The sequence below is a fragment of the Brachyhypopomus gauderio genome, unplaced genomic scaffold (genome assembly GCF_052324685.1).
Source record: "Brachyhypopomus gauderio isolate BG-103 unplaced genomic scaffold, BGAUD_0.2 sc107, whole genome shotgun sequence".
NCBI classification, from domain to species: Eukaryota; Metazoa; Chordata; class Actinopteri; order Gymnotiformes; family Hypopomidae; genus Brachyhypopomus; species Brachyhypopomus gauderio.
The window spans coordinates 442456-457385 of record NW_027506928.1 but is presented as its reverse complement, the minus strand read 5'-3'; the positions used below and the strand labels follow the sequence as shown (position 1 = coordinate 457385).

At 41.6% G+C, this 14930-nt stretch overlaps 1 protein-coding gene across 1 annotated transcript in view; it reads left to right on the top strand.

Moving 5' to 3' along the window:
* The window catches only part of LOC143497362 (butyrophilin-like protein 10), a 47681-nt gene extending 44394 nt beyond the window's left edge, over positions 1-3287 (top strand). Inside the window, exon 8 of the mRNA XM_076993270.1 lies at positions 2306-3287. Coding sequence (XP_076849385.1) covers positions 2306-2310 — 5 coding nt within the window. The 3' untranslated portion in view covers positions 2311-3287. The remainder of the gene's footprint in view (positions 1-2305) is intronic.
* The last annotated feature ends 11643 nt before the right edge of the window (positions 3288-14930 follow it).

The window sequence follows — 14930 nt, the reverse complement described above, 5'->3', positions numbered from 1 at the left end:
GCGAACGTAACACTCGTGACGGAGTGTTTTTTCAATAGCCCTGAAATAAATGCTTCGTTTTTTTTTTTGGTCCGTATCCAGTTAATCAGGAATGAGATTGGGTCTGGACAGGACTGCGTTCGGGTCTGGATCCGGACCGCGGTCCGCCAGTTGAGTACCCCTGCTGTAGACCATACAATAACAAATCAAGATCAACTCAAATGCACATATTTTTTTACACAAACAAAAATAAAATCACAATTTTGTCATATTCTGATACTTACGGACCAATCTCGTCCAAGGCTACAATGTGTGGAGTTCAACATTAACCCTGATAAAGTCCAGGCTTTGTCTTCATCCAGGGTGTCCAGCTGGGTGTGGTGGATCCTTTGCAATTTTTGTTAAAATAATCAGCAGATTCAGCCCAATTGCAAGTAAAATAAACAATACATATGTTATATTAGTTTGCTCTCTTATTTATTTATTAGTTACTTTTTTATTAAAATGTAACACAATAAGGAAATGAATCATAAATCATGCTGGCTGACAGGCTGGTCCTATGGCTAGCTGCTCACGGGCTGGTGCTAACGGAGCTGGCTGCTGCTCATCCTCCTTTTCATTATCAGTATCAGACTCTGATATTTCAGAAATGTGATCCTGAAATTTCTTCTTCTGAATCACCATTAAAATCCTCTGTCTCTTCCAATTTCAGCTGTAAGGCAGTCTGAACTGAGAATAGCTTTGCCATCTTTTATAGCATTTTTAGCATTTATAGCATCACACACACACACACACACACACACACACACACACAGGTCCAGAGAGGAGGGAGGGATAATGAGGGCTGAGAGAAAAGATGCTTCTTTCAGATCTCACCTCTTTGTCTCTATAGAGATTCTTCTTCTGCTGTCTGACAATATGCAATCAACCCCTGATGTGACAACCATCAAAAGTGTTGATGGTTGCCCACCTTTGCATGCCAAACACCTCTGTCCTTTGTTTGTATATCCTTTAAAGTCATACAGACGACTATCAACTACCCAACCCAATGTTGATTGCCAACTTTGAGTAGCCCAGGGCCCAGTGGACCCTGGCCCCTGTATGTAATACAAATGTGAAGGGGGGTGTATGGGGGGTCATTGAAAATATTTTCTGATTTATGTTGCTCACGGAAAATGAGCCAAGGACCAATGAATCTCAGTTTGAAAAAAAAAAAAATGTAGAATTTTTTTAAGCTGATTTTTTAAAAATGGGTCCCACAGACCCTTGGACCATTCGACACACGAATGGCTCGACATTGCGTACGGCCGTCTTAAATGATTTATTTTTTTACAAAGTTAATGAAACAGTAATGCCAATCGTCCACAAGAGGGAGCTCTGAAATAGCGTACAAAAAATTGCAGCTCAACACAACTTACAAGAGGCAAAACAATAAATATTCACAGCCTTTGCTTAATACTTTGTATAACCACCTTTGGCAGCAACTACAGCCTCAAGTCTTTTTGAATATGATGACACAAGCTTGGCACACCTGTCTTTAGGCAGTTTTGCCCATTCCTCTTTGACCTCTGAAGCTCCATCAGGTTGGACAGGAGATGTCTGTGCACTGACATTTTCAGATCTCTCCAGAGATGTTTGATCAGATTCAAGTCTGGGCTCTGGCTGGTCCACTCCAGGACATTCACAGAGTGGTCCTGAAGCCACTCCTTTGATATCTTGGCTGTGTGCTTTGGGTCATTGTCCTGCTGAGAAATGAACCGTCGCCCCAGTCTGAGGTCAAGATCGCTCTGGAGCAGGTTTTCATCCAGGATGTCTCTGTACATTGCTGCATTCATCTTTCCCTCCATCCTGACTAGTCTGCCAGATCCTGCTGCTGAAAAACATCCCCATAGCGTGATGCTGCCACCACCATGCGTGACTGTAGGGATGGTATTGGCCTCGTGATGAGCAGTGCTGGATCAACTGGATTTACCACAGGTGGACTCCATTTAAACTGTAGAAACATCTTAAAGATGATCAGTGGAAACAGGATGCACCTGAGCTCAATTCTGAGCTTCATGGCGAAGGCTGTGAATACTTACGCAAATGTGATTTATTAGTTTTTTATTTTAAATAAATTTTCAAAACTCTCAAGAAAACTTTTTTCACGTGATCATAATGGGGTATTTTGTGTAGAATTTTGAGGAAAGAGATTAATTTAATACAATTTGCAATAAGGCTGTAACGTAACAAAATGTGGAAAAAGTGAAGCGATGTGAATGCTTTGCGGATGCACTGTAAACTCTCATGTTTGCTGATCTTCTGTGTTTTGTGTTTCTCTCTTCAGCATGAGGACAAATGGATTCCCCCACCATGGTTCCTATAGTAACCACTTCCTGTTTGGGTCTCTGACTCCTCCCCTTTTTTCAGCTTATCTTGGTCATGTTTCAATACTATAACGTGTACGTAAATAAACAGTATAGTCCCCCCATACTCAAATAGCGGCCCTGGCCCGCGAGCTGTTTTGAAAAGTGTTTTTTTTTTAGGAATCTTTTTTTTTCAATCGCGCTATCCGCTCTTATTTTGAAATCGCGCACCGCGATCTCAAGACGCTGCCGGGGATTGCAACAACAAACACGTAGCAGACGCCCAAATGCGTTCGCCACTCCCCGTCTACAGTTCACGTTCGCCACCCCCGTTTACGTTCGTAACCGTCCCCTTCAGTGATTGAAAAAATAAAATGTGGCCCGCCATCATTTCTATTTGAGTATCCCTGGTATAGTCTGTATTATGAAGGGCCCCCTAGTGGCCAGCAGTGCTTCTGTTCACAGTGATCTGGCACCCATCTGCTTCTGTTTCAGTTCTGAGAGACTGTGATTGTTTCTACAAATGTAGCTTTTTATTAAATGCTTTATTTAGTCATTTTTTCATTTTCTTTAATTCTGTGTGTATGTGGGTGTGTTAGGATGGGGACTATTCTCTAACCATTACTGGGATGAATCTTCAGGGGTTCAGATGTTATTTTACATTTTCTTTTACATATGTTCCATATGTACAAAAACTGTGTAGGCCTATGTATTCTCTATGTAAAACCAATGTCTACACTGTAAACCTGAAGCATGCTTGTTTTAGGTAATAACGTTATGAAGGCCTTATTTCACATTCACCACTAGAGGGCGCTTCAGAGGCTATGTTCAGATCAGCTGCCTAGCACTGTGGTCAGTAACCCACATTTTAAGAAAACCACACATTCCACATAAATGTACATTTAAATATTACAAGCTTTATAATTAAGTGCTTTTGACAGTTGGCTTTAATAAAAGATATGTTCCAAAGAGTTTGTGTTTCAACAATCTTATTGAGCTAATGCCTTATCCAAGCTACATAAATCAGAGCATCCAACTAATATTTTATCAATAGTTGCAACTGTATTTTTGTCTCTTCCTTTACTGAGCTAACAGGACGTGTCTGGTGCAATATGTGATAGTTTTAAGATGTCCAGTTACTCTTTCATCATGGATCCTCATTCTTCTCATCTGCCTGGACATACTGTAGTCTCCTCCAGTCTGAACACTGGGGTCGTCCTCAACTTCTGAAATGAGCAGCTGGGCTCCTGTAGTGGGGAAACTGACCCCATCAGCCAGAACTTCATCACCATCTTCCAAAAGACCAATAGATGATCTGGTGTTCGCTTGGTCACTGACTCTGCCACCCCAGACTTGTGAAGGAAAGGTGAACAGTTCCTGCTGGACTACCAGGAATCTGATGGTCTTGGAGTAAGTTAATGCTGTTGCACGGAGTGATGTTGTGTTAATGAAAATCTCACTGCAGTCTATGATGCATCTGACTGAACTGAGAGGGCCTGTCTGAATAAGGCTGGGACTTTTATTTTAACATCTTCCTTTGAGGTCCAGTGAATTAGGCATTGGGCCATTAAATTTAGCAGATACTCAGTACTGCAGATACTCATCAGCTACAGTGACACCTGTATCCAAGGACCCTGTGAGTCAGACCACGATGTGATTTCATCAACATCATGTAACGCTGGTAAATGTGAGACTGTGTATGGAATCCAAGCAGTGGTGAGGGGAGTCAGTGGTGAGGTATGTCAGTGGTGAGGTACGTCAGCAGTGGTGAGGTATGTCAGTGGTGAAGTACGTCCGCAGTGGTGAGGTACGTCAGCAGTGGTGAGGGGAGTCAGTGGTGAGGTACGTCAGTGGTGAGGTACGTCAGTGGTGAGGTATGTCAGCAGTGGTAAGGTATGTCAGCAGTGGTGAGGGGAGTCCAATGTGTCTGAACCTGATATATGTCCATTCTTCAGGAAGAGTCAGGTCTGTGAGGAAACTTTGATGACTGAGAGGATAATCTGATGGATTAACTATAAAAGCAAACATGAAACCCTGCTTTTGGAATACACCCCAGCAGACTATGCTTAAAATCTCAAGATTTGAAGACCAACTGATCTTACCATGTTCCCAATTATACATTATTAACAACACATCTACCTATTACACTAGTGCACAAGATCTAGACATAGTTGTGTAATATCAGGTTGTCAGAACTGGTCAATTGTATAATTTACATATTTTATGTTTATACTGTTATTCTGCAGTTTCCCCTCGGGGATCAATAAAGTATTCTGATTCTGATACTAAAACTAATGTAAAACACCCACTGAATACACTAAACTAAATATCAGTGTCAGGATACCATAAGTACTATAGATTAATAAACAAAGGACCTAGTTATGGATCTAATATAGGGGAGACCGGGTATGGTTGTAACACTTTTTGTAACTGTCATGTGGTCCTGCCTCTCCCCTGTCAGTCTTGTCTTTTGTTTTGTTCTCTGTGTGTTTTGAGTAGGGCTGAACGATTAATTGCATTTGCGATAATCTCGCGATATTTGAAAACGCGATTCTCTAATCGCACAGGCTGCGATTTAACTGGTCACGTGACTTGGGAGCGAGCTGAGCCGAGGACGAACGGAGCAAACCCGAGCAGGAGGCAGGGAGGTGGAGAAGTGAAGTTAACACAGCGCACTTTAACTTGTTGCACAATGGCTTCAGGCTCGACAGAAGCTGACACTACTGAAAGTCTAATACCAAAGAGGGGCAGCACATCAGTTGTGTGAAATTACTTTGGCTTTAAAAAAGATGCTGCTCAACGTCAGGTACCCTGCAAAACGTGCCTTGCTACTGTCGCTACGACGCGAGGTAACACTACAAACCTTCTTCAGCATTAAAAAAACACCACAAAGCCTCGTATGATATTTGTAAGGCTAAAATGCCAACGACCAGTGCTGCATCTTCAAATACGCAAAAGTGTTTCTCTGCGCTTATACAGCTTTAGTATGCGGTGAGCAGCGAAATACCGTAAAATCACGCATATAGGCGCAATAAGATTTAAAGCGCGGATGAATCGCAAAAGCGCGGATAGCTTGACCGGTCCAGCCGACAGGGTTCACTGACCGAACCGTTTGAAAGTGTAACTCCTTATAGATATAATTCGAAGCGGCACGCTGAAATAACTCGGGCAGTAACGGAGTTTATAGTGAAAGACATGATGTCCGTTAATATAGTGAACAAGCCCGGCTTCATGGCTTTGTTAAACACACTGGATATGCGCTACCAAATGCCCTCACGCACATATTTTAGCCAAGTTGCTATACCTGCAGGGTTGCCAACTCTCACGCATTGAGCGTCTTGGACTAAAAAGTTACTAGTTCGCTCTGGCGCCAACCACGGGCGATCGATCGATCACGATATAATAATAATACTTAAATTTAGTCCATTTTACACCCCCCCCCCCAACAAATTACGTTCGCCACCCCCTCCAGGTTCAAGTCTCACTCCAAGCGATCTTGAAAAGTTGGCAACCCTGTATCTGAGCTGTATAAAACAAATGCAGAAACAGTTTCCTGAAAACAGCGGGAAAAAATCGCGATTTTAAATCGCAATCGCAATTTATAGATAAAAAATTGCAATTAGATTATTTTCCAAAATCGTTCAGCCCTAGTTTTGAGTGTCTTTTATTTTGACGTTTCCTAGTTGTCTCTGTTTTCACACCCCTGCCGTGTTCTCTGCCCCTCGTTATCACTTTCAGGTGTGTCTTGTTGTGTTCCTTGTTTAGTCAGTGCATTTAAGTCCTGTGTTTGGTCTCTGTGGTTGTGGGTTATTGTATTTTGTCAGTGGAATGAATCAGTTTATGTTCTAGTCGTGAGTAGTGGTTTTTGTTAGGTTAGTTCATGCTCTTTGTGTCCTTTTGGGTTTACTCTCTTGTCATCTTTGGTCTTTGTATGAGTTGTACCTTTTTGTGTTAGTCATTTATATTAAAACTTCCTATATCTGCATCTGCGTCCTACCTGCCCAGCCTTGTTTGTTACAGTAACTCACTGAATTTTTTAGCTAGACTTCTCAAACTTTTATACAAAGTACACACATTTGTTTACTACATATGGCACCAATTCAAACTTCTGTGAGTTGATGTCAAATACATGGTGTTCCCTTGTTACAACCTACCCCACTACCGGGGTAGGTTGTAACACATGCTGGGGTAAATTGTAACAATTAGACATAAGAAGCAAAAACAGGCCACACCATGCAAAATGCTTCAAAAATATATTTTTTTAATAAAATTACAATCCAAAACAATGTCTCTCTCTGTGACTGATCATAACTCATATCCACTTTCTGTTTTCCTCCAGAAGTGTGTATGTGTGGGTTTGTAAATTAGTGTACTAGAACAAACATATTTAACAATATATATGCCTAATGAACACTAATACAATGTACCTGTGTAAAGAACATGTAGGTCAAATAATAAACAACATCAGTGTGTGTGTGTGTGTGTGTGTGTGTGTGTGTTACATGGCAGATACCATGTGCCTTTGCAACTGATATGACTGACTTGCCCTTCTTTGTGACCTCATCAGATGCTTCTTTTAAAAACATTTGCAGGTACACCTCTGTCAGTCTTTCTTTAAAATTATTAAAAATCAAGAAAGTTTTCTTAGTTGTATGTAAGGTGATGGTTATAATACTTTAAAAAGCTGTGTTACAACCCACCCCACCCCTGTCAGCCAGTGTTTAACTAGCGGTATTAGCAAGGTGATTTGAAATTAACAGGGGAAAAAAACTACAGTTTAATGTAATGTACAACTCTCCCCGTGTTACAACCATACCTGGTCTCTCCTATGTATGGATTATAATAAACGCAAAACAAAACAGGTGCGTAATGAGCCCAAGCATCACAGATTTAACTTAGTCATATGACAAACGCTTATGATTCTGTTAAAAACACATTATGCTAACTATCCACCGCTTCATTAATCGTACTCTTGTATTTATACCTGTATACATAGTCAATTATAAAGTTGCTAAAACTGATGTGTGTCATGTTTGATGTAAGGTGACTGAGATTAAATGTTGCTGCCAGCAGCGTGAGTAGGGTTGCCACCTAGGTGTGACAAAAAACAAGGACACTGTCATACTGACACAGGACGGCGAGTGTAATCTGTTGACGGGGGGGGTGACGGCGAACGTAACCGGAGGGGTTTAAAATGGACACAGCGAGAAAAAAAAACAGATTTAAAGTGTGCAGAAACAGTCTGAATCGTGGTTTGAACTAACCTAGTTTTTTTGCCGGGACCGAATATTAAAAAGAAGAAAAACCGGGAAAACCGGGACAGGTGGCAACACTAAGCGCGAGTCCTGTGTGTGTGTGTGTGAGTGTGTGTGTGGGAGAGAGTGTGTAAGTGTGTGTGTGTTTGTGTGTGTATACGTGTGTATGGGTGTGTGGTTGTGTGTGTGTATACGTGTGTATGGGTGTGTGTGTGTGGGTGTGTGTGTGGTTGTGTGTGTACAGTTGTGATCAAATTTATTCAACCCCCAATGCTGCGAAGGGTTTTATGAAATTCAGTGCACATTTGTAATTGTGTTCATAATGAAATCTTACAAGGACTTGTTAAAGAACTAAATGCAACTAAGATAGCATCAATTTTTTTTTGTCATAAAGTATTAAATGGCCTTTTTGTGATTTCTTCATTGACACAATTATTCAACCCCTTTACGACTACCACTCCTAAGAACAGAGGTTCATTCCAGTGTTTTCCATCAAGTATTGAAAACATCTGTGGATGTCAACGAGCAGCAATCAAGCATGATAAGCACCAATTAGGCAGATTTAAAAGGACTGTGATACTCAGCTCCTTCTAGACATCTACTGGTGTGTTTCCAAGCATGGTGAAGGCAAGAGAATGGTCCCAGAAGACAAGAGAAGAGGTTATTGCTCTTCACAAGAATGGCAATGGATATAAAAAGATTGCGAAGTTGTTAAATATTCCAAGAGACACTATCGGAAGTATCATTCGCAAGTTCAAGTTAAAGGGCACAGTGGAAACGTTACCTGGTCGTGGCAGAAAGAAGATCCTGACCGCGACTGCTGTGCGCTACCTGAAGCGTAATGTGGAGAAAAATCCCCGCGTGACTGCTAAGGAACTGAAAAAAGACCTGTCAGATGTGGGCACTGAAGTTTCAGCTCAGACAATAAGGCGCGCACTGCATAACGAAGACCTCCATGCCAGAACGCCCAGACGCACCCCCTTGCTGACTCCAAAGAACAAGAAAAGTCGACTGCAGTATGCCAAAAGTCATGTGGACAAGCCACAAAGGTTTTGGGACAGTGTACTGTGGTCAGATGAAACTAAATTAGAACTGTTTGGGACAATGGACCAGCGCTATGTTTGAAGAAGGAAGAACCAGGCTTATGAACAAAAGAACACCTTGCCTACTGTGAAGCATGGCGGGGGGTCAATTATGCTTTGGGGCTGTTTTGCTTCTAATGGTACAGGAAAGCTTCAACGTGTGCAGGGTACCATGAATTCCCTTCAGTACCAGGAGATCTTGGAGGAAAATGTGATGGAGTCAGTCACAAACCTGCGGCTTGGGAGACGTTGGACCTTCCAACAGGACAATGATCCGAAGCACACATCCAAGTCCACTAGAGCATGGTTGAACATGAAAGGCTGGAACATTCTAGAGTGGCCATCGCAATCACCAGACTTAAATCCAATTGAGAACCTCTGGTGGGACCTAAAGAAGGCAGTTGCAGTGCGCAAGCCTAAGAATGTGACTGAACTGGAGGCTTTTGCCCATGAAGAATGGGCTAAGATACCCATAGGTCGCTGCAAGACACTTGTGTCAAGCTATGCTTCACGCTTGAAAGCTGTCATAACTGGAAAAGGATGTTGTACTAAGTACTAAAAAATAATGTCACTAGGGGGTTGAATAAAACTGATAATGATGTGAGCACAGTAAAGAGATTTGTGGTTATTCCATCATAAATATTATGTTATGTTTGTCTAATTTATAAGTGCCTCTTTGATATAATTGTAAATAAGATGACTGAAATGATCAAAATCAATGTCAAACTGGCCAAAACACTTTATTTCAGTGGGGGTTGAATAAATTTGATCACAACTGTATATGTGTGTGTGTGTGTTCACTCTGCAGGTTTGTTATGAGGTCATCAGTGGAACAACACGGTGCAGTTTTAGTTACGACATTCTGTCACATTATCAAGTCACACGAGGAAGAGACTATTGCTATGGTTACCGACTACAGACTTGTTGTGAACAAACACGTCACGTGACTGGGCGTTTAGTCTTGGTCACGTGACATGGGCGTTTCTCATGTTTACATCCCCCGTGTGTTCGTGTTGCGTTAATAAGAAGGGTGAGATGGGGAAGCAGTGTGGGTAGACAGGTTTTAGTTAAGTTAGTAGGAAGAGTGATTGATTAATGAGAATGGTGAGATGGGGAAGCAGTGTGTGTAGACAGGTTTTAGTTAAGTTAGTAGTAGGAGTGATTGATTAATAAGAATGGTGAGATGGGGAAGCAGTGAGGGTAGACAGGTTTTAGTTAAGTTAGTAGTAGGAGTGATTGATTAATGAGAATGGTGAGATGGGGAAGCAGTGTGGGTAGACAGGTTTTAGTTAAGTTAGTAGTAGGAGTGATTGATTAATGAGAATGGTGAGATGGGGAAGCAGTGTGGGTAGACAGGTTTTAGTTAAGTTAGTAGTAGGAGTGATTGATTAATGAGAATGGTGAGATGGGGAAGCAGTGAGGGTAGACAGGTTTTAGTTAAGTTAGTAGGAAGAGGATCCAGGGGAGAAGTTGTAGTCTTGGAGGACATGATAATATTAGAAATGAAAGAAGAGTCAACACACTTAAAGGTAGTGAAGGATGGAAATGTAGGCTGGAATGAGAAACATGTGCAACGGAGGGAAGCTGGGAAGGGGGTTCAGAGGAAACAGAGCTCAGAGATGTGTAGATACTTGTAATGTTGGTTTCAAATGAGCTTAAGAAAGCACTGCAAAGAGTGGGAGAGGGTACAAGGGTGTTGTCCGGGGTTTTAAAGAGCTTTGTAACTGTTGAAAAGAGATGCTGTTGATTTAGACTATGCTGATTATTGATGAGATCAGAGAGGTAGGTTGTTTTAGCAACATGAAGAGCATCTCTATACACCAACAAATGCTGCTTGTAGGCATCAGCGTGTACAGTAAGCTTTGATTTTTTGTAGCGTCGTTCTAGTTGACGACCAGCCTGCTTCATGGCACGCAGATCTGCAGTGAACCAGGGAGAGGAAGTAGAAAAGGTCACAGTTTTAGTTTTCAGGGGGGCTAGTGTATTAAGAGTTTTGGAAAGAGCAGCATTTAACATTAATGCATGTGTTTCAGGAGATGGGGGAGCTGTAGCAACAGGAAAGATGGAAGAAACAGATTGGTTAGGAAGAATTGAATTGAATTGAATATCTTTATTCGCCAGGTATGTTACACATACAGGAATTTTTCTTGGTGGGAGCAAACATGTATGACATGTAACGACATATAATGAACACAGACTTTGAACAGGAATTTACAGTGAGATAGGATAATAATATACAAACAATAAATACAAGAGATACAGATACTGTACGTGGTGGTCGGAGGCTGGTGATGTGTGTATGGGTATACTGTACAGCTGGGTAAGAAGTAGTCTACACTGGTGATGTGTGTGGGTATACTGTACAGGTGAGTATGAAGTAGTTTACACTGGTGATGTGTGTGGGTATACTGTACAGGTGAGTAAGAAGTAGTTTACACTGGTGATGTGTGTATGGGTATACTGTACAGGTGAGTATGAAGTAGTTTACACTGGTGATGTGTGTGTGGGTATACTGTACAGGTGAGTAAGAAGTAGTTTACACTGGTGATGTGTGTATGGGTATACTGTACAGGTGAGTAAGAAGTAGTTTACACTGGTGATGTGTGTATGGGTATACTGTACAGGTGAGTAAGAAGTAGTTTACACTGGTGATGTGTGTATGGGTATACTGTACAGGTGAGTAAGAAGTAGTTTACACTGGTGATGTGTGTATGGGTATACTGTACAGGTGAGTAAGAAGTAGTTTACACTGGTGATGTGTGTATGGGTATACTGTACAGGTGAGTAAGAAGTAGTTTACACTGGTGATGTGTGTATTGGTATACTGTACAGTTGAGTAAGAAGTAGTTTACACTGGTGATGTGTGTATCGGTATACTGTACAGGTGAGTAAGAAGTAGTTTACACGATTATTTACAGAAATATACATGTTTGTACAGGCAATGCTGATGTGCAGGTTGTTGGTCAGTGCTGTAGGTGAATTTTGTTTATACACTGTAAAAAATCTTTGTTTGCTTATGTTCTGTGAATATAAAAAATTATGTGGGCAAAGCATGAAACATAAAAATAGTTACTCCAAAAACAAAAAACGAGTTGTGCCATCAGCTGCTGCATTTTTACCATTCAACTTAATATTTTGTGTTCAGTGAATGAGCATTATGGTTCTCAGTCAACATGTCAAGTCCAAAGTAAAAAACTGTGTTGGGCGAGCAATAGTGGTAGTGGTGAAACTAATGCGCATGCTCGAGAGAAGATTTTCTTGGCGCCTTCTGCACCAAAACATGAAGACCCAGCGTTTCACCATTTATCTAGAAGACTTCAAACGTTCACTGAGTGAAGTTAATGTGGATCTTTACTAAGCTAACACAACTAACTTGGTGGTGTTTGTTGAGTTTGAATTTTGAACTAGGTCGTATTTCAACATATTTTCCAAACGTATAGTTATCAAAACTAGAGCTAAGCCAACAAGTTGTTTTTCAGTGTTTAACTTTGCTATGAGTTTAGTAATGTTAGTGTTAATACTGTTGTGGTTGGCAAGGACAAGCTACCGATTAACGGTTAATTAACCGTCACGCGTTAACTGTCCGTTTGGAACTTAACTTTACCTCACGTCGGCAAACTGTTAGCACGCGGACTAACGTTAGCTACCTAGATCTGCGTAGTAATTAAGCATTTGCTGAAGCCCAATCTATTTCTAATTAAGTACTTTTTTAGATACTTTTTCCAACCACATACAGCTCCGCGGTCAGTTCTCCCGTTTCCCTGGATGTGTGTTGTATGCGTGTTAGTGTCCCCCCTCCCTTAGAACCAGTGTGTTTTTGCCGTTAGCGTATTGCTAATAAATTAGCATTGAGCTAACGTTGGTGTCATGGCTCATTCTTGTCCTCCTGACTCGACGACGTTTCAATTTTTATTACATTTATAAAGCAGCTCTCATATGCCTGTTTGGTAATATTTTATGTTTACTTTTTGACATGCAAATAAAATGCACAATTGCTTAATTATCTGTATATTTTGAATTTACTTCATAAAGCATCAAATGTATAGTTCAGGCAACTTGGATACTAATGAATAATTACCTGAACTAAACAATTGTAGCTGGAACAACATAAAATATTTTGTTGGACTCACTAGGTGTATTTGGTTAATATATAACATTCTGTTGGCTCAACTAATTTTCTTTAATTAGACTGAATTCTGTAGATGTCAGCAGAACTTAAAATTTGCAATTTGCAGAGCTTAAATTAGACCAACTAAAATTAGGTGCAACGGGTCACTAAGATTTTTTTAGTTGGTGAGACTTGAAATTTTTTACAGTGTATTTATATGTCTCAGTGCTGACCCCTAAGGTTGAGGAGAGCTACAGCTCTGGGGAAGAAGCTGTTGGTGTGTCGGGTAGTGCTGGTTTTGATGGTCCTTGGTCTTTTACCGGAGGGTAGAGTTTGAAAAAGGTGATGTCCAGAATGGGAGGGGTCGGCTATGATTTTGCCGGCACGCTTCTTCACCCAGTTGGTGTAGGTGTCCTGAAGCGTTGGCAGGTTACAGCCGATGATCCTCTCTGCTGTCCTGATTATGCGGTGGAGTTTGGCTTTTTCTTGAAAGGTGGGGGAGCCAAACCAGGTGGTGATGGATGAGGTGAGGATGGATTCGATGATCGCCGTGTAGAATTGGATCATAAGAGACTTAGGTATGTTGAATTTCTTCAGCTGTTGTTGGGAATTTTCTTCTCTGGACCCAGACGGGCCCCAACACCGCCCCGATGAACCGACTGGTTTTTGACTGAGTGGTCCAAGCAAAGTCTTGACAACAAAAGTTCTTTTAAAATGATTTATATAGAATATAATTGAATGCAATATAATAGAAGTATACGTGGTACAAACTCTTCAGTGCACTGGTGCTAGTTGCCTAGGAATCTACCTAACCCAAGTGGATCTCAGCAGTGTCCAAGCGAAAAGCCTCTCGTGCTGGGCGATGTCCTTTCTTTCATACTCTCTGTCCATAAGTTTCGATTTGTTAAGTTTCGATAACTCCCCAATCCTGGCTGCTCTCCATGGAAAATCACCTGCTCCTCTTCTCCCAGCCTGTGTGTCTGGTTATCTAAAAACTGCTTGCTACACATCCTGCACTGAATAGGCCCCTTCTGTTCTCCTCAAGGCCACTGAGGCCTCCTTACTCCTGCTTTCCCACAGTCTTCCTGAAAAACACTAAATTGACACATCAAGTTATTAGCCTTTAATTTTCTTTTTTCCAACATTCCCCCTTTTAGACCAAAACATTGGTCTAACTCTAGTCTAATACTAAAATCTATCTAGCCCAGTGCACTTATTAAAAGAAAGACAATCATAAAAATCCCTAAATGTGTATACATTCATAGTGTGACTATGTCAGTTAGTACAACGTCTATGTGTTCTTTTATGTGATTGGTGGGTTCTGGATCACTCCCCTGTCGTGGGCCGAGACCTTTCAGACTGTTTGGAGATGCCCCCCTTCATCTCCCACGGTCTCGTGACTTGACGTTGTCCCCGAGACCCAGGTCCCGCCTGGTGGGAGATCACCTCGACCCGTTCTATTAATGTGCCCATGTGTCATGCATATTACTTTTAAACTAGTGAATCAGCTTTCATGTGCTGTTGGTTGTGCTCTAATGTGTGGTGCGTCTTCATTCTTCATCAGTCGCTGACGCTGGCAATACCTACAAAGCAAGCATAATTAATCAAAAACAACAAGTTTTTCACACAGAATCGTCTTCTTCAGATGATATGTCATCATCATCCTCCTCCATCAGTGGCATGGTGTATGGTGGTGGGTTCTTTGCGTCCCCCTTCTCAATCGCGGCTGTGATCAACCTTTGGGTGAGAGATCTGATACATGGTATACAACAACATCCACAAATAACAACAATTGCAATAAACACTGCTACTGACATAAACAAGGACATAATTAGTGCCTTCCATTTCCCAAACACCTTCGTGAACCACTCCTCCATGGGGTTACTGATACCTGAGGCCTCCTGCATCTCCTTAGATAAAGCCTTCAGTCCGTCCAGAGCTCTGGTCACCGATCCGTCCGGTGCGGTGTTATTGGGAATGAAGGTACAACAGTTGTCGCCAAACATGGAACATACACCCCCTTTTTCCGCCAGGAGCATATCTAGAACCATTCTGTTTTGTACGGCCATCAGTGAGGTAGCTCTCAGTTGTTCGCTCAGCCCCTCTATTGCGTCTCTCGTTAGGTTGTTAGGTTGATTCATCTCAGTACATTGTAATGGAC